Source organism: Oncorhynchus clarkii, chromosome 5, assembly GCF_045791955.1.
Source record: "Oncorhynchus clarkii lewisi isolate Uvic-CL-2024 chromosome 5, UVic_Ocla_1.0, whole genome shotgun sequence".
Classification (NCBI taxonomy): Eukaryota; Metazoa; Chordata; class Actinopteri; order Salmoniformes; family Salmonidae; genus Oncorhynchus; species Oncorhynchus clarkii.
The window spans coordinates 44127523-44146744 of NC_092151.1; the positions used below are offsets into that span (position 1 = coordinate 44127523).

The 19222-nt window shown below is 44.3% G+C and overlaps 1 protein-coding gene across 2 annotated transcripts in view; it reads left to right on the forward strand.

The window, feature by feature from the left end:
- Positions 1-6623: 6623 nt before the first annotated feature.
- LOC139408893 (integrin alpha-1-like) overlaps positions 6624-19222 on the forward strand; it is a 75100-nt gene continuing 62501 nt past the window's right edge. The window contains exon 1 of one of the 2 annotated variants that reach the window (XM_071153325.1): positions 6624-6961. In XM_071153325.1, the coding sequence (XP_071009426.1) occupies positions 6919-6961 (43 nt within the window). In that variant the 5' untranslated portion in view covers positions 6624-6918. The remainder of the gene's footprint in view (positions 6962-19222) is intronic. The other variant, XM_071153326.1, reaches the window with a different exon arrangement.

Consider the following 19222-nt stretch of genomic DNA (forward strand, 5'->3'; position numbering starts at 1 on the left):
GAGGGTTTGAATTCATCTCAGTGTGAGCACCACAAGAGAGCATAGCAGGCCGATTACAGGCCATTTAGCATGGGTCAACTCAGCCTCTACAACATGGGTCAACTCCCCATCACCGGAGAGCAACATTGCAGACACTTGAGGAGATTTGACTCCCCTGAAGTGTCTCAATTGTAATGTCACATAGCCCTGGGTAGATTGAACTCACCATGGCCAAAGGAAATCTGTCAAACTAGAAGTAACTAAACGATGAAAGTACAGTTCAGACTGCCATACTGGTCCCGCATGAGAGATGTTGTTGGACAATCAAACGTGTCACAAAATGAAAGCAAGCAGCATCACTGGTCCTTTAGTTGTTGTTGATGCTGTCGGCTTTGTTGTTATCGCTGTGCTTAACAAAGGGCCGCCCCATGTCCACATGAATAATTGAAATGCCTCGCCGAAGGGGGTGTAGATCCTAGAAGCCTGACATTTGTTGGAATTGACCTTGCAAGTCTGATCCCCGGACCACTTCGCTGCAGCACTCTGGCATGCCATATGTCACACTTGGGACTTCTCCTGTTCAGAACTGCAGAGGGGCAGAATCCGATATCCTCCAATCACACTGAGCGACGGAAATGTGCGGAATGGGATGTCACATGTGGTCGACTGGGAGTCGTAAAAAGAAAAGAGAAACTCTGAGTTCCTCAGACGATATTCTCACAGGACCACTGCTGGCATGCTGTAACCTGGGAAAAGCCCTGCGGTGTAGCTTGGCATTTATTACAATTGTGATGGTTCACGCCACTTACTGAGGGAACAACAAATTATTGCAGGAGCTGATTATTATTTTTTTATTTTTTATTTACTGGCACCGGTAGAAGTAGCTTTCATAAAAACATACAGTTCACTTTTGACTCAGCTTTTCAGATCTAAGTTCACCATGTAGTGCATTGAATTACATAATGGCTTCTAACTTTTGAACTCTCCCTTCACAACAATACAGTTTTTGCCCCATCAAATATGTCAACGGTAAACGGATCACAGAGAAAATATGTTTCACAACACCAAAAGTAACTGGACCATGGGAGAGAGGTTATGACCTTGCTGTAACCTCCAGCTTTGAGCCATTGTTGACAGAGCCAAAAGGCCAGGGCACCCTGATGGCCTAGGCATGGCCATTAGCACAGAGGGGAAGATAGGGCATCCAGGGGCCTCAGGAAGGTACATGGGGGAACCAGAGTTACATGGCCCTAAGTGGCCAGGATAAGGTTGTGTCTCATCAAACCCAGAAAAGATTCAAGTTTCAAAGTTTATTTGCCACGTGCACAGGATACAACAGGTGTAAAACAGCTCTTTCCCAACAATGCAGTGACAATAATAATAATAGGAAATAGAATTAAAAAATAACAATAATAATAGAAAAAAACTCTGGAAGTACGATATAGGTTAAAGAAACATGAACATTTTTTAGTATATACAGGTCAGTGCCAGTACCTTATTCAATGTGCAGTGGTACTGGAGTGGTTGATGTACACTCTTAGGAAAAAGGGTTCCAAAAGGGTTATTCGGCTGTCCTCATAGGAGAACCCTTTTTAGTTCCAGGTAAAAAAAAGGATTCTACCTGAAACCAAAATGTTTTTACCTTGAACCAAAAAGGGTTATTCAAAGGGTCCTCCTACGGGGACAGCCAAATAACTCTTTTAGGTTCTAGATAGCACCTTGTGTAGGCTTATACATAAGCATGTAGGGTGGAGCCTTTGGCAATGTTTTGGAGCCTTCTCTGACACCGCCTGACATGTATGTGCTGGATGGCTTGGATGTTGCCCCCCGGGATGTGCTGGGCAGTCCGCACCTCCCTCTGTAGGGCCTTCCGGTAAAGGGCGGTGGAGTTCTCATACCAGACAGTGATACAACTAGTCAAGATGCTCTCGATGGTGCAGCAGTTCGTGAGGTACTGAGGGTACTTATCAAAACTTTTCAGCCTCCTGAGGGAGAAGAGTCTCTGCTGTGTCTTCTTCAGGAATGTGCTGGTGTGAGAGGACCATGTTAAGCCCTCTGTGATGTGGATACTGAGGAACCTGAAGCTATTGACCCTCTCCACTGCGGCCCCGTTGATGTGGATGGAGGTGTGCACCCCCGTTTCCTGTAGTCCAAGATCAGCTCCTTGGGCTTACTGATGGTGAGGGAGAGGTTGTTGTTCTAGCACCACACTGCCAGGTCTCTGACCTCCTCCCTGTGGGCTGTCTTGTCGCCGTTTGTGATCAGGCCTACCACCGTAGTGTCACCAGCAAACTTGATGATGCAGTTGGAGTCGTGCATGGCAACACAGTCATGTGTAAACAGGGAGTACAGGAGGGGGCTAAGCACACAACCCAGGAGGGGTCCCTTGTTGAGGGTCAGCGTGGCGGAGGTGTGGTTGCCTACTCTCACCACCTGGGGTCAGCCCTTCAAGATTCAGTTGCAGAGGGAGACGTTCAGTCCCAGGGTCCCGAGCTTGGTGACGAGCTTGGAGGGCACTCTGGTCTTGAACACTGAGCTGTAGTCGATTATCAGTATTCTCCCATACTGTAGGTATTGCTTGTCTCGTAGAGTGATGTTGGCGATTCATTCCCTAAAAGATGTTTCCTGTTTATTTTTGTTTGAAAAGTGCGTTTCAAACAAACTGTCTAAATACCGTTCCTAAAAGGACAAAGGGAGAAGTAGAAAGGTGAAAACAAATCTGATCTGGAAATAGTCTCAAAGGACATTCAGTAGGAATCTCTCTGCTTTATTTCATACTGAGTTGTCAGAACGTAGTTTGAAGTCTTTACCATCCATGTCCCCTGGTGTAGTAAAAAGTTCAGTGACTCAACATCCACCTTGAGCTGAACAGGGTTTCGCTAGCTGTGCTATTTGCCTGTAACAGGGAGTGGATGGAGGGTTTTCAACAACGGTCAGAGAGAGAGACATGAAAGCAGTAAATCATTTTTTTTTAAATGAATGAATAGACTCTGAGAAAGCAGACTTCTTACTGTCTTTTCTTCTTCCTTCTCATGACTAATTAGATCATTTTATTCAGAGAAGGGAACTTCCTCTTCTCTATCTATCTTCCGTCTTTAGTTATTCACATTAACTATGAGTTTATTGTTTTATGAGTGAGCTTCTGATTGACTTCTTCCGTAACAGGCTAGTATAATCAGCTATTAACTCACCACCAAATGGCAGCTTAAAAGCTTTTCTTTGAAAATCAGATCATTGGTTTCTAACAGTCTAACATGGGAATGGATGGGAACATTTGTCATTTGGGGGGTGAATATGTCAAGAGAACATTGTAAACATATAACCATAAATAGCTCCAAAACAATAATCAAAAAGGAGCATTGGAGCAAGTCTGTAAGTCAAAGTAGTTTAGAAAAAGATACCACCATCAATTATGAAGAAAATGATTTCATATAGTTTACATTCCAATTGTATCACTTAGATAATACAGCTAAGGTGTGTGTATTTGGTATTCTATCCAAATATCCATGAGATTTGGTTCTGGGTTCCAAAATGAATATTTTGAGAATATGAAAACACCACCGAGTTTAGTGTTAAGTGGTGAGTTCAATGGTGAGCAACAACGGCTCAGCCGCGAAGTGGTAAGCCACACAAGATCACAGAATGGGACCGCCGAGAGACGAAGCACGTAGAACGTAAAAAACAGTCTGTCCTCGGTTGCAACACTCACTACTGAGTTCCAAACTGGCAGTGGAATAACTACACTGGTTGTCGGAAGCTTCATGAAATGGGTTTCCATGGCCAAGCAGGCGCACACTACCTAAGATCACCATGTGCAATGCCAAGTGTCGGCTGGATGGCGTAACCTCAACTAACCTGTACCCCGGCACATTGACTCGGTACTGGTACCCCCTTTTTTTCATGGTTCGGGCTAGGCCCCTTAGTTCCAGTGAAGGGAAATCTTAACGCTACAGCATACAATTACATTCTAGACAATTCTGTGCTACCAACTTTGGGGAAGGCCCTTTCCTGTTTTAGTATGACAATGCCCCTGTGCATAAAGCGAGGTCCATACAGAAATGGTTTATCGAGATCGGTGTGCAACAACTTGACTGGCCTGCTCTTTGCACCTTTGGGATGAATTGGAACGCCGACTGCGAGCCAGGCCCTAATCGGCCAACACCAATGCCCGACCTCACTAACGCTCTTGCGGCTGAAATGGAAGCAATTCCCCGCAACAGTGGTCCAAAATTCTTTGAGGAAAACCTGAAGAGTGGAGGTTGTCATAGCAGCAAAGGCAGGACCAACTCTATATTATCGCCCGTGACTTTTGGATTGAGATATTTGACGAGCAGGTGTCCACATACTTTTGGTCATGTAGTGTATATAATGTACAGGATATACTTATTCCAGATTCTTATGTATTTGACAGATTCCTTGTATGTAACCGAGTCCTAGTTGTTCAGAGATATTAAGCATATTGTTTCTGTGGCTTTTGGCTAATTCGATTACCAATATTGTTATGTCACACAATCCAAAATAATTCAATTCATTTCAAAGGATTTGCTCAGGATATGCATCGTCGATAAGCCGCCTGTAGCATGTACACCTCCTATACCACGATCTACATTCTCCATTCTGCCATCAACAGGCAGTGACAGTGGGAAGGGAAGGGGACAACATGAACACTAATCAGTGTCTTTCTTAAAATGTAGTCATGGAAGATATCTGGCGGGCTGAAGACACAGGAAATACTTTTGTCTGTGTGTGTGTGTGTGTGTGTGTGTGTGTGTGTGTGTGTGTGTGTGTGTGTGTGTGTGTGCGTGCGTGCGTGCGTGTGTGTTGTGCAAGCACATGTGCTTGTACGTGTATGCATGTGTGTGTTTTGTGTGTGTGTGTGTGTATGCTTGAGTGCATGTGTTTGAGTCACAGAATCCATGAACAGTAAATAGCAGTCATCTGTAACGTGTTAACTAACAGATGCAGTGAACCCCCAGCGAATGACATCCTGTGTGTACGAAACATCCAGAAATATTTATTACACGGTACTGAAATGGACACATAGTGTTCATGCCACTGAGTGATTGTAGAAACAGAGACGGGTAGCTATCTGCTAAGGCATTACCTCCCAAATGGAAAATGACGGGTCAAGGTAAATAGGAACACATCTCATGTAACCAGTATCCAAACACAGTCTCAATCTGTCTCAATTTGAAATGGAAAACTTCAGGAAAAAGAGGGCTAACAAGAAGAATGTCAACAATGGTGATGGGTCAGTGGTGAGTTGAAGGTTGCCACTTCTACTGTTTCTGTGGCTGCATGTTCTTTTACTTATGAGATTTTAACAACAGGAGGTAATCACAATCTCGCCTGGAATCCAAACTGATATACTCCAAAACAGAACATATCAGTTTGGGTTCCAGGCTAATCCCAAACCCCTCATCACTTTATGGATGTTGTTCCCTGTCTATCATGTAAAATATGTGCACGCATGACTGTAAATTGCTTTGGACAAAAGCGTCTGCTAAATGGCATATATTATTATATTATTTTAAAAAACTCTCTTCTCCAGAACAGGTGTAGTGAATTAACTGTCAGTAGGGTTGTGAAAGTCAACCATACTGTGTACATGCTAGTCATAACTCCATAAGGCAGGAGCACGCCCCAACACCTGAAAGCTAATGTTATCCTGTAATTGCAGCTCAGAAAGTACAGAAATGGGGGCCTCCCGGGTGGCGCAGTGGTTAAGGGCGCTGTACTGCAGCGCCAGCTGTGCCATCAGAGTCCTGGGTTCGCGCCCAGGCTCTGTCGTAACCGGCCGCGACCGGGAGGTCCGTGGGGCGACGCACAATTGGCCTAGCGTCGCCCGGGTTAGGGAGGGCTTGGTCGGTAGGGGTGTCCTTGTCTCATCGCGCACCAGCGACTCCTGTGGCGGGCTGGGCGCAGTGTACGCTAGCCAAGGTGGCCAGGTGCACTGTGTTTCCTCCGGCGCATTGGTGCGGCTGGCTTCCGGGTTGGATGTGCGCTGTGTTAAAGAAGCAGCGGCTTGGTTGGTTGTGTATCGGAGGACGCATGACTTTCAACCTTCGTCTCTCCCGAGCCCGTACGGGAGTTGTAGCGATGAGACAAGATAGTAGCTACTACAACAATTGGATACTACGAAATTGGGGAGAAAAAGGGGTAAAATTCAAAAAAAGTAGTACAGAAATGGTTATTCGTCCAGATTGTGGTAAATGTGATGTTCTTTAGACAACAATTTCCTCAAAACCAAAGCAAAGCATGACTGAAGGATGATTATAGCTGGCAAAATATTTTGAGTGACATGGTTCCATCATTGCTTTTCTTACTGTCAATTCGTTTTCTTTGACATTATCATTTTAGTAATGCTGTATATTTAAACATGACATTTCAGGGAAAGTTTATAGAAAGGTTGAAATCACCTGCTATTTTTCTCATCACTTTACAAATGTCTTTTGAATTATATATTGGCTATAGATATCACTAATGGTGGTGATTTGGATTGGTGGTGATTCCCCATTCCAAAGTAACTACTCGTATATACAGAGTCAGACCTCGCTGTCATTGTTTTTTTTTGCAGGATAAGATTTGCCCATGGGTTGGCTTGGCAAGCCAACTCCCACAAACTTGTTCTCCCTGCCTGGTCCACTCCACGCAGTAGCCTACGCAGCAGCAGAGGATATGGAGCGGTGATGTGCCACTGAACAGAAGAATAACGGAATAAGTTTAAACGGAATAAGTTTAAGTTTAGTGGCACTTACAGGGTTCCTCTTGTACTTCAAACGCAGATGCTAGAATACAGGAAATGCCAGGCGAATTCTCAGAGTAGTTCAGTCACCCCTCACGCCTCTAGAGAGATCTGTCTTTAGTTGAATATTGCGCGTCAGACGGGAAGGGTCGAAGAATACCGCTCCTGCCGCCCTGGAGACCGATGATACCAAGATGCTCGGGCGAATGCAGTATATTAAATTAACGACAGCACTCGGTAAGTGAGCTTTACTCGAATACGCATGTTATTACAAGCGAACAGTCCATCGTGCCGTGCGCGCATGGTTTACCTTACTGGGTCTAGGTTATATTATGCGCATCCGACGGGCACAAATCATCAGGGGTGTTCTATATTATTTATGAGTAATCGTGACCCATTAAAGCATCCATTAGGTGTAAGTGACTTTTGGATTGGATTGACCCCTTTTTAACCTGAAGGTTAAGCAAGTTCATCACGTGCACTGCCATGGTTTATTAGAATAGACCTCAGAATCTAACGGTTTTGAAATTGTCCTTTTCGGCCGGTATAAATGTTTCTCTGGTGAATGGGATAGTGGGACCCACCCATATGTACCCACCCATATGCTATTCCTTCCCATGTCTAACTTTGGAAATCCACTGCAATTAGACCCTAATTCTTTCAGCTCTGGTTGGGACATTTTAAGAGAGAACAACGCCACCTGTAAATCTGGACACAGAAGTTAAGTCATCATGAGTGATGATTAGATCAGATCAAGTCAAATCAAATTGTATTTGTCACATGCGCCGAATACATCTGGTGTAGACCTTACAGCGAAATGCTTCCATTACAAGCCATTAACCAACAATGCAGTTTTAAGAAAAAATAGCCACAAAAAATCTGAAATAAAAGTAATAAAATATTAAAGAGCAGCAGTAAAGTGAAGGGGCACCGGTTAGTCTAGGTAATTGAGGTAATATGTTGTCGTGTCTTTGGCTATGCCGGATTAAGTGATATGACATGCAATGCAATAAAATAATTTCTCCGTAATTAATATTACCTGATTGAGCTAATCATGTAAATGTATTTAACTAGAGAGTCGGGGCACCACAAAATAATATTTATGGAGCTGTCATCTTCCGAATAAACTCTTAAAGACCTAGCAATATTTTACATCAATAGCAGTCAATATTAATCGTCACCTTAATTCAGTCTCATCTGAAAGTTGTAAATTCTTGGTTATCTGCACGAACCCTGGCTAACAAGTTGAATCAGCAATACAAAATTGGGTTTAATTATTTATTTACTAAATACCTAACTAATCACACAGAATTACACATACACATAATTAAATCATAACTTGATTACGTCCTAAAGGAAAACGTCCCTTTTGGGCGGAACAGATATGACAGCTTGTTACACAAAATAAAAGGGGCTGGGTTTGAGTGAAAGAGCGGGAAGACTGAGGAACAAGGGCGAAGCTGTGCTATCATAAATACAGTATCTTATGCATTCTAAATTACCGCCCATTTGGAAAAGGAAAATGCAATAAATATTTACTCTGAGCTGCGCTTCAGTAGGTTGGTGGTAGATGGAAGGCCGTGTTGCCAAACCGAGTCCTTTGTCCTTTGAAGAATGTCTCTGGTGGTCAATTGGATACGTTGTAGTAACATCATTGTGTGATTGATGGGATACTCTGTTCCTTTCTAACCTACGTTTGCAGCTGCTGTTGCTAACTCAACGGCTAGGAGGTATCACTTCTGTAGTGAATAAGAGTTGAAAGTTCATACCATTCGCAACCAAAGCTCACGCTGATGTTGGCTTCGTTCTGTAGTTATTATCTGAACCATTCTGACATCGGACCATCGACCTCACAACAGGAGGTTACATTGTCGTCAAGGCTTTATATTGGAAAGGAGAGGAGGGCGTGTTTGAAAAGTTTTATAGCCCATGTCCCTTCACAGGGGCGGGCCACTGATTGAGCAGCCCTATCTTATGAAAACCCAAATCTCACATTTTAGAAGCTAAAATCACATTTCATCCCATCATGAATAATTTCATTTTCAAACATTTAATTGGAACAACAATTCCATGTGAATCTGATAACTCTATGTGTAGACTTTCCACTGTAGAGTTTATGTCCTCTTATCATTGATGAGAATGTCTCAGATGACAACCGAACTGACATCATATTCATTAAGTACCACCGCATATGTTCAATTGTTCGGATTACCAGAATATAGTTCACCCCCCCCCCCTTCTGATGTTCCCAGAATCTCTATGTTAACCAAGGGTTTTGCAAATGTAACATCAGTAGGGTAAAGAGAGGAAAATGGGGGGAAGAGGTATTTATGACGGTCATAAACCTACCCCCAGGCCAACGTCATGACAATGTACATGTAGGTAGAGTTATTAAATTGACTATGCATACATAATAAACAGAGAGTAGTAGCAGCGTAAAAAAGGGGTGGGGGCAATGCAGATAGTCTGGGTCGCCATTTGAATAGATGTTCAGGAGTCTTATGGCTTGGGGGTAGAAGCTGTTTAGAAGCCTCTTGGACCTAGACATGGCGCTAAGGTACCGCTTGCTGTGTGGTAGCAGAGAGAACAGTCTATGACTCGGGTGGCTGGAGTCTTTGACAATTTTTAGGGCCTTCCTCTGACACTGCCTGGTATAGAGGTCCTGGGTGGCAGGAAGCTTGGACCCAGTGATGCACTGGGCCAAACGCAATACCCTCTGTAGTGCCTTGCGGTCGGAGGCCAAGCAGCTGCCATACTAGGCAGTGATGCAACCATGCTCCTATGGTGAAGCTGTATAACCTTTTGAGGATCTAAGGACCCATGCCAAATCTTTTCAGTCTCCTGGGGGGGGGATACGTTTTGTCGTGCCCTCTTCACAACTGTCTTGGTGTGACAGTTTGTTGGTGATGTGGGCACCAAGGAACTTGAAGCTCTCAACCTGCTCCACTACAGCCCCATCGATGAGAATGGAGGCGTGCTCGGTTCTCCTTTTCCTGTAGTCCACAATCATCTCCTTTGTCTTGATCACATTGAGGGAGAGGTTGTTGTCCTGGTACCACACGACCAGGTCTCTGACTTCCTCCCTATAGGCTGTCTCATTGTTGTCAGTGATCAGGTCTACCACTGTTGTGTCATCGGCAAACTTAATGATGGTGTTGGAGTCGTGCCTGGCCATGCAGTCATGAGTGAACAGAGAGTACAGAAGGGGACTGAGCACACACCCCTGAGGGGCCCATGTGTTGAGGATCCACCTGGCGGATGTGTCGTTACCTCCCTTTACCACCCGAGGACTGCCCGTCAGGAAGTCCAGTATCCAGTTGCACAGGGAGGTGTTTAGTCCCAGGGTCCTTAGCTTAGTGATGAGCTTTGCGGGAACTATGGTGTTGAACGCTGAGCTGTAGTCAATGAATAGCATTCTCACATGTGTGTTCCCTTTGTCCAGGTGTGAAAGGCCAGTGTGGAGTGCAACAGAGATTGCATCATCTGTGGATCTGTTGGGCCGGTATGCAAATTGGAGTGTGTCTTGGGTTTCTGGGATAATGGTGTTGATGTGAGCTATGACCAGCCTTTCAAAGCACTTCATGGCAACAGACGTGAGTGCTACGGGTTGGTAGTCATTTTGGCAGGTTACCTTAGTGTTCTTTTGGCACAGGGGACTATGGTGGTTTGCTTGAAACATGTTGGTATTACAGACTCAGACAGGGCGAGGTTGAAAATGTCACTGAAGACACTTGCCAGTTGGTCAGAGGATGCTCGGAGTACACGTCCTGGTAATCTGTCTGGCCCTGAGTTCTTCTGAATGTTGACCTGTTTGAAGGTCTTACTCACATCGGCTACGTAGAGCGTAATCACACAGTCGTCCGGAACAGCTGATGCTCTCATGCATGTTTCAGTGTTACTTGCCTCGAAGCAAGCATATAAGTAATTTAGTTCATCTGGTAGGCTTGTGTCAATGGGCAGCTCGCGGCTGTGTTTCCCTTTGTAGTCTGTAATAGTTTGCAAGCCCTGCCACAGTTCACGAGCGGGTACAGCTGCCACTCCTTGAAAGCGGCAGCTGTACCCTTTAGCTCAGTGCAGATGTTGCCTGTAATCCATGGCTTCTGGTTTGTGCATATACAGTGCCTTGCGAAAGTATTCGGCCCCCTTGAACTTTGCGACCTTTTGCCACATTTCAGGCTTCAAACATAAAGATATAAAACTGTATTTTTTTGTGAAGAATCAACAACAAGTGGGACACAATCATGAAGTGGAACGACATTTATTGGATATTTCAAACTTTTTTAACAAATCAAAAACTGAAACATTGGGCGTGCAAAATTATTCAGCCCCCTTAAGTTAATACTTTGTAGAGCCACCTTTTGCTGCGATTACAGCTGTAAGTTGCTTGGGGTATGTCTCTATCAGTTTTGCACATCGAGAGACTGACATTTTTTCCCATTCCTCCTTGCAAAACAGCTCGAGCTCAGTGAGGTTGGATGGAGAGCATTTGTGAACAGCAGTTTTCAGTTCTTTCCACAGATTCTCGATTGGATTCAGGTCTGGACTTTGACTTGGCCATTCTAACACCTGGATATGTTTATTTTTGAACCATTCCATTGTAGATTTTGCTTTATGTTTTGGATCATTGTCTTGTTGGAAGACAAATCTCCGTCCCAGTCTCAGGTCTTTTGCAGACTCCATCAGGTTTTCTTCCAGAATGGTCCTATATTTGGCTCCATCCATCTTCCCATCAATTTTAACCATCTTCCCTGTCCCTGCTGAAGAAAAGCAGGCCCAAACCATGATGCTGCCACCACCATGTTTGACAGTGGGGATGGTGTGTTCAGAGTGTTGAGCTGTGTTGCTTTTACGCCAAACATAACGTTTTGCATTGTTGCCAAAAAGTTCAATTTTGGTTTCATCTGACCAGAGCACCTTCTTCCACATGTTTGGTGTGTCTCCCAGGTGGCTTGTGGCAAACTTTAAACGACACTTTTTATGGATATCTTTAAGAAATGGCTTTCTTCTTGCCACTCTTCCATAAAGGCCAGATTTGTGCAATATACGACTGATTGTTGTCCTATGGACAGAGTCTCCCACCTCAGCTGTAGATCTCTGCAGTTCATCCAGAGTGATCATGGGCCTCTTGGCTGCATCTCTGATCAGTCTTCTCCTTGTATGAGCTGAAAGTTAAGAGGGACGGCCAGGTCTTGGTAGATTTGCAGTGGTCTGATACTCCTTCCATTTCAATATTATCGCTTGCACAGTGCTCCTTGGGATGTTTAAAGCTTGGGAAATCTTTTTGTATCCAAATCCGGCTTTAAACTTCTTCACAACAGTATCTCGGACCTGCCTGGTGTGTTCCTTGTTCTTCATGATGCTCTCTGCGCTTTTAACGGACCTCTGAGACTATCACAGTGCAGGTGCATTTATACGGAGACTTGATTACACACAGGTGGATTGTATTTATCATCATTAGTCATTTAGGTCAACATTGGATCATTCAGAGATCCTCACTGAACTTCTGGAGAGAGTTTGCTGCACTGAAAGTAAAGGGGCTGAATAATTTTGCACGGCCAATTTTTCAGTTTTTGATTTGTTAAAAAAGTTTGAAATATCCAATAAATGTCGTTCCACTTCATGATTGTGTCCCACTTGTTGTTGATTCTTCACAAAAAAATACAGTTTTATATCTTTATGTTTGAAGCCTGAAATGTGGCAAAAGGTCGCAAAGTTCAAGGGGGCCGAATACTTTCGCAAGGCACTGTACGTACCGTCACTATGGGGACGACGTCATTGATGTACTTATTGATGAAGCTAGTGACTGATGTGGTGTACCCCTCAATGCTATCGGAAGAATCCCGGAACATATTTCATTTAACCACTTTTTTATTGACCCAGTCACTGGTGCTTCCTGCTTTAGTTTTTGCTTGTAAGCAGGAATCAGGAGGATAGAATTATGGTCAGATTTGCCAAATGGAGGGTGAGGGAGGGCTTTGTACGCGTCTTTGTGTGTGGACTAAACGTGGTCTAGAGTTTTTTCCCATCTGGTTGCACATTTAACATGCTGGTAAAAATGAGAGTAAAACGGATTTAGGTTTCCCTGCATTAAAGTCCCCGGCCACTAGTAGCACCGCCCCTGGATGAGCGTTTTCCTGTTTGCTCATTGAGCGCGGTCTTAGTGCCAGCATCGGTTTGTGGTGGTAAATAGACAGCTACAAAGAATATAGATGAAAACTCTCTTGGTAGATAGTGTGGTGCCTAATTGAGCAGTTGAGTCAGTGGTGCAACTGACCGTGAGAAACAGTGAACCTGCATGAGTGTAGCCTCTAGAACTGTCCTGGTTCTTATTAACTGTTATTATGTCTTAGGGAAGTATTTTGATATAATACACTTTTTTTTTTTTTTTGCCAAAATGTTGATGGCTTGTATTTTCGAGTACAAACCGTTTACTGTGTATGATAACTGGGAAAAATTGGGAACGCAGCTCCAATAAATAATCTGAAGTGAAATAAATTCAGTTCCTGTGTGGTGTTAGTCCACAGCCAGACCTCATGTCATGCAACCAGGTGTGGGGTTTCTGACACTGCCAGTGAAGACCAATTATTGAACGTTTTTGGAAATAGATATGCCTGTTACTGGTATTGGGAAGTCCCTCAGTGACTGAGCACTCAGTTATAAATCCAGCAGTACTGAATTAACTTCTCAGGTCATGTTCTTGTAGTGCAAAAAGGGAGGAAAGTACCAACAACATATTGGAGACTGGGTCTGCCTCCCTGGCACCTACTGTATATGTTCCCTATATCGTGCCCTACTTTTGACCAGAGCCCTATGGGCCTTGGTCAAATGTAGTGCACTATATAGGGAAGACGGTGCCATTTGGGACACAACCTGGAACTGGGTCTGAAACCCTGAAACGCTCCTCTGTTTCTGTAAAGCCAACTCCGACTCTCAGATTCCTACGCTCACATGTGATGCAGGCCCGTGACCATCATTAGAGAATTGAGTTAGATATGCAGCTGGAGATAGAGGCTCACATTAGCAGCTATCACATCACACCAAGGCTGAGTCCCAAATGGCACCCTATTCCCCATGGGCCCTGGTCAAAAGTAGTACACTATATAGAGAATAGAGTGCCATTTGGGACAGGGACACGGACTAAGAGTTTCCCTGTAACCTCTGGGTCCCATCCCCACTGACCACCTACTACACACCCAGGCAGCCTCAGTCCTTGCATTACAGCCTGGGGAGAGCTAGAAATGCTCATTCTGCTGCAAAACGTTTTCCATTCCATGCTCTAATGAAACTGACCCTAGACTGCTATAGTCCAGATGGAACACAGCCATATCCACAGCTATAGTAGTGGGAAAACGTCTTCCATACATGACCTCACATCGACTCGGTACTGGTACCCCATGTACATAGCCAAGTTATCGTCACTCATTCTGCATTTATTATTACATTTATTTTTACAGGTTTTACTTTTCTATTATTTCTCTATTTTCTTTCTCTCAGTAAGTAAGCATTTCACTGTTAGTCTACACCTGTTGTTTACAAAGCGTGTGACAAATAACGTTTATTTGTATTTTTTATTTGACACCTCCCCTTCTTGGAATAATAACCGTGTGAGTAGCTTTGTTTAATGGTTACTGTCCTAGCTACTCTTCCTGAGTATTGGTCTCGTCTATGGCCTTGTACCCCTCTGTGAGCTGCCTGATTGTTTATGAATGAGAGGGGCTGGGCAGGAGCATACTGGTTGGGACCATACTGACAAATCTCATGTTGTACTAGGAGAGCTGTTCCAGCATGGCTCAGGGGCCCACATCTGGTTACTGCGGTGGCAGCATTTAAACCTAACGCTAACAGAGATGGGAGTGCAGGTGTTTGGTTTAGGACCTGGAGGAGAGCTCATCTGGCTTCAATCAGAGGTGTGTGGGACTGGAACAAGTCAACTTACTCTGGACACTTGAAAACACACACACACACACACACACACACACACACACACACACACACACACACACACACACACACACACACACACACACACACACACACACACACACACACGCACACACACACACGCATTACACCATGACATTCATGGGGGAGGGTGGACTCTATGTTGAAAGCAAGCGCTTTATCCCATGGTTCTCACAGGGGACTGGAATACTAATTGGGACAACTTCAGGGATGAATTCGAGGACTATGCGCTGGCGACCGGTCTACATGAGAAACCCAACGAGGTCCAAGCGGCAACTCTGAGGAGCTTACAGTTTTTTTCGATTGCTAAACGACAGTGGACACAACTGGAGTCACATGTGCAAAACTCTAACTACAGTCTGCACAGCAGCAGTTCATGTGGACCAAACTCTAGTTTGTTTTTCATTGCTTGAACACAGTTTTCAAAACTCTACACACTTATCCCATGACTTTAACCACAACCTGCACAACACTGTGGATTTACAGCACTTTGTTCAAATGCTAACACACTGCTGTCAAAACTGTGAACCACACATTCAAAACGGAATAGATTTCAGCCTTGTGCCTTTCAAACACTGCTGATTGCAATTTCAGCTGAAAGGCTAAGCAGGTGTCTTGTTTTAGACTTGTTAGTGAACACACACACATATTACAGTATATATAGGTAGAGCTCAGAAAGACTCATTTTGGAAATGGAACAAGGAAGATAGGTTCGTGGAGGGAGAAGGGTGGCAGGGAGAGGGCGGATGCGTGGAGGAAGACAAAGAAGACAAATAGCTGTTATTTCAGATGAAATAAGGGCTACACTTATAGACCATGTCGTGAACCATGCTCTCTCATTGAGAGAGGCAGGGTTGAGGGTGCAACCCAATCTGCAAAGATCCACAGTGGCATCTGTAATGCGAATTTTCCATCATGCAAACAGGTGAGAGTTACATCCTTACAGTAAATGAAAACATTACAGGAATCTATTTTGTATTGCAATTTTAGAATATTTACACAGATATATATTACAGTAAGTTTGACTGTAAAAAATGTTTTTACAACAGGACCCAAAGGCTGCCCCCAACAGGGGGAAGAGGAAAAATATTTTCAGATGCGCAGGAAAATGCTATTGTTGACATGGTTGTTGTCAACAATGCAATAAAACTGCGGGAGATTCAAGATAGAGTGCTGGCTGATAATGATATATTTGAAAATGTTAATTATGTCAGCACAACAACTATTGCTCAAGTCCTAAAGAAACACCAAGTTACAATGAAACAGTTATACACTGTACCGTTCGAGAGAAACAGTGAACGGGTAAAAGAGCAAAGATACCAATATGTCCAGGTAAGACGTCTGAGGTTACGTACACAGCTATACAAAATATTTACAGTAAAAAAAAACACTAGCTTTTCTACAGTAAAACTGTGCACTTACTGTTTTTCAGAGAGTAATGGAGGTGGAAGCACTGGAAAGACCACATTCATTTGTATTTATCGATGAAGCTGGATTTAACCTTGCCAAAACACGGCGCAGAGGAAGGAATGTTATAGGTCAAAGGGCCACTGTGGAGGTTCCAGGCCAAAGGGGGGGAAATATCACCAGGTGTGCTGCAATGGTCAATGATGGTTTGCTTCTCAACACACCACTCATTGACCCAAACAACACAGAAAGGCTTTTAGCTTTCCTAGAACAGCTCTATGCTCAGCTAGTGCCAGCAGAACAGGGGGAGCCAGTAAGAAACACCCAAGTTTTTGTCATAGTTTGCGATAACGTTGCTTTTCACCACTCTGCAGCTGTCACAGATTGGTTTGCAGCACATCACAGATTTATGGTTTTGTACCTGCCTGCATATTCACCCTTCCTCAACCCAATAGAGGAGTTTTTCTCTGCCTGGAGGTGGAAAGTGTTTGGTCACCACCCACATGACCAAATGCCTCTTTTGGAAGCCATGCGTGCCGGATGTGAGGACACGAGTCCAGAGGACTGCCAGGGATGGATAAGGCACTCCAGAAGGTTCTTCCCCAGGTGCATGGCAAGAGAAAACATTAGATGTGATGTTGAAGAAAACCTGTGGCCTGATGCTAGAGAGAGGCAGGATTAGCCCCTCAATTATTTGTTCGAATTACAGTATGTACTTTTAGTTTCTACCTTTTTTTTCTCATTACTGTAATTCCGTAAATTACTACAGACTATTGAAGCAAACTGCTAATTTTCATTTACCTTAAAGAATTGTTATGTTCTAAAAATTTTAATAAATCATGTGAAATAATGTCACTCTTTTCTTTGAAGAAAATATTACTTTGTATGAAGTCACTGAAATTGTTCAAACTGTAAAGATGAAAAGTTTGTATTTTCTGTATTGGTGTTTGATGCTAGTGTTTTTACTCTCAGTGTGTTCTGAGTGACAGTGTGTGTTATCTCAGTGAGGGTTGTGCATAGTGTTTGGCTGCACTGAGCGTGTTTTGAGCCATGTGTTAAGAGTTGTGTTGCTTGGAATGAGTTTTGCAGGTGATGTGAACTGTTTAGCTCAGGTGCCTGTTGGTAGTGCAGACTGTAGTTAGAGTTTTGCACATGTGACTCCAGTTGTGCCCACTGTCGTTTAGCAATCGAAAAAAACTGTAATGGGCAGCGAATGCAGGCATATCTACCGGCACAATCTCACCCTCACAGCACAACAACAGGGTGATGCAAAGGCCATACTGGATGTATTGGAGAAGTACTTCAAACCCGCCAGAAACGTCATTATCGAGCAGTTTGTTTCTGGAAGCTGCAAACAGGAAGAGGGTGAGTCAGTACACAACTGTGTAACCCGTTTGAGAGAAATATGAACGCTGAATATGAGGGATTGAAAGATGAACTGATTCGTGACAAATATTCCTGGGAATTTCAAATGAGGACGCGCGCCGACATCTACTAAGAGTGAGAGGCTTAACATTAGTAACTGCCATTGAAGTGTGCCGCACTGCTGAAGTCACTGACATGAGAATGAGAGCAATGGAAATCGAAACCCCACACACCAACGTTGATACTGTTCACGCTGTTGCCAGGCAGACATTCAGACAAACCAATCAAACGGTGGACACAGACCACCCCATATCATGCAAATACTTTGTAAATGCACAGGCACGAGGCAAAGAGCACTGCCCTGCCTATGGAAAAACCACGCAGAGCTTGTGGAACCAATAATCACTTTGCAAAAGTGTGTCTCAAAAGCAAAAGAAGAGGGAGTGAAGGCAAGATTCACTGTGTTGATGATGTCACTCAGTGAAAGTGACATTTACATGCACGAATCCATTGGGGCTGTACACTCGAGGGAAGAAATGGTTTGTGACACTACGATTACACAACAAGATGCAACAATGTCACCTGGATTCCGGTGCTACGTGCAATGTAATGAGCTACAAAGACAAATATTTTGCCCAGAGATACTAGACTAAAGCTGTACTCAGGAGAACTAATGAGCTCTATGGGCATCTTTGAGACCGAATGTGTTATTCGGGGACACAAACACAAGCTGGAGTTTGAGATTGTGAAAACCAGTCAACATCCTCTCCTCTCAGACTCTACATGCGAACGCCTGGGACTGATGCAGTTCACCGTAGCAAATGACCTGCACATCGTGGAGCATGTCCAGCATGGACCCCTGTCCAAAGAACAGCTACTCAGCAGATATGACGATGTATTCAACGGGCCTGTTGAATCAGTACCTGTGGAGGTGCACTTTGAATTGGATGAGAGCATCACTCCAGTCTAGTGTGCTCCTCGCAATGTGCCCATTGCAATGAAAGTGGCCTTGAAGGCCCAGCTGGACAAGTATGAGGCCGATGGCCACATGACATCTATGACTGAACCAACTGACTGGATCAGCAATATGGTCATAGTGAAAAAGCCAGAGAAGATGAGAAGATGAACCAAGCAATGAACCAAGCATCTGAACCAAGCACTGAAACACTCCCACGACATCATGCCAACACTGGAGGATGTCCTCTACAAGCTTCCCATGGCCAGGATTTTCACCTTGGTGGACGCCCGAGATGCATTCCTTCAATGCAAGCTGGATGAAGAAAGCAGCTTCATGACTACCTTCTGGACCTCCTGGGGTCTGAAACGCTGGCTCAAGCTCCCATTTGGTGTATCGGTGGCGCCTGAGGTATACCAATGCAAGCAGCACGAGTTACTGGCTGGGCTCAAGGGCATTGAACCCATCGCTGATGATGTCCTAACTGTAGGCTGTGGTGACAGAGGCGAAAAAGCAGAACGCGACCACGATGTGAAGCTCCTGGCACTGATGGAGCGCTGCCGATCAGTTAAGCTGCGCCTTGGCCTGAAGAAGCTGCAGTTCAAGGTGAAAGACGTCCACTTCCATGGCCACATTCTCTCGGCCAAAGGCCTGAAGCCGGACCCAGACAAAGTCAGAGCGATCCTCGACATGCCAAACCCGTCTGATGCAAAAGGAGAGCAGCTTCTCATCGGCTTTGCAAACTATCTTGCAAAGTTCATGCCACACCTATCAGCAGTCTATGAGCTTCTGCGCTGATTGCTGGACAA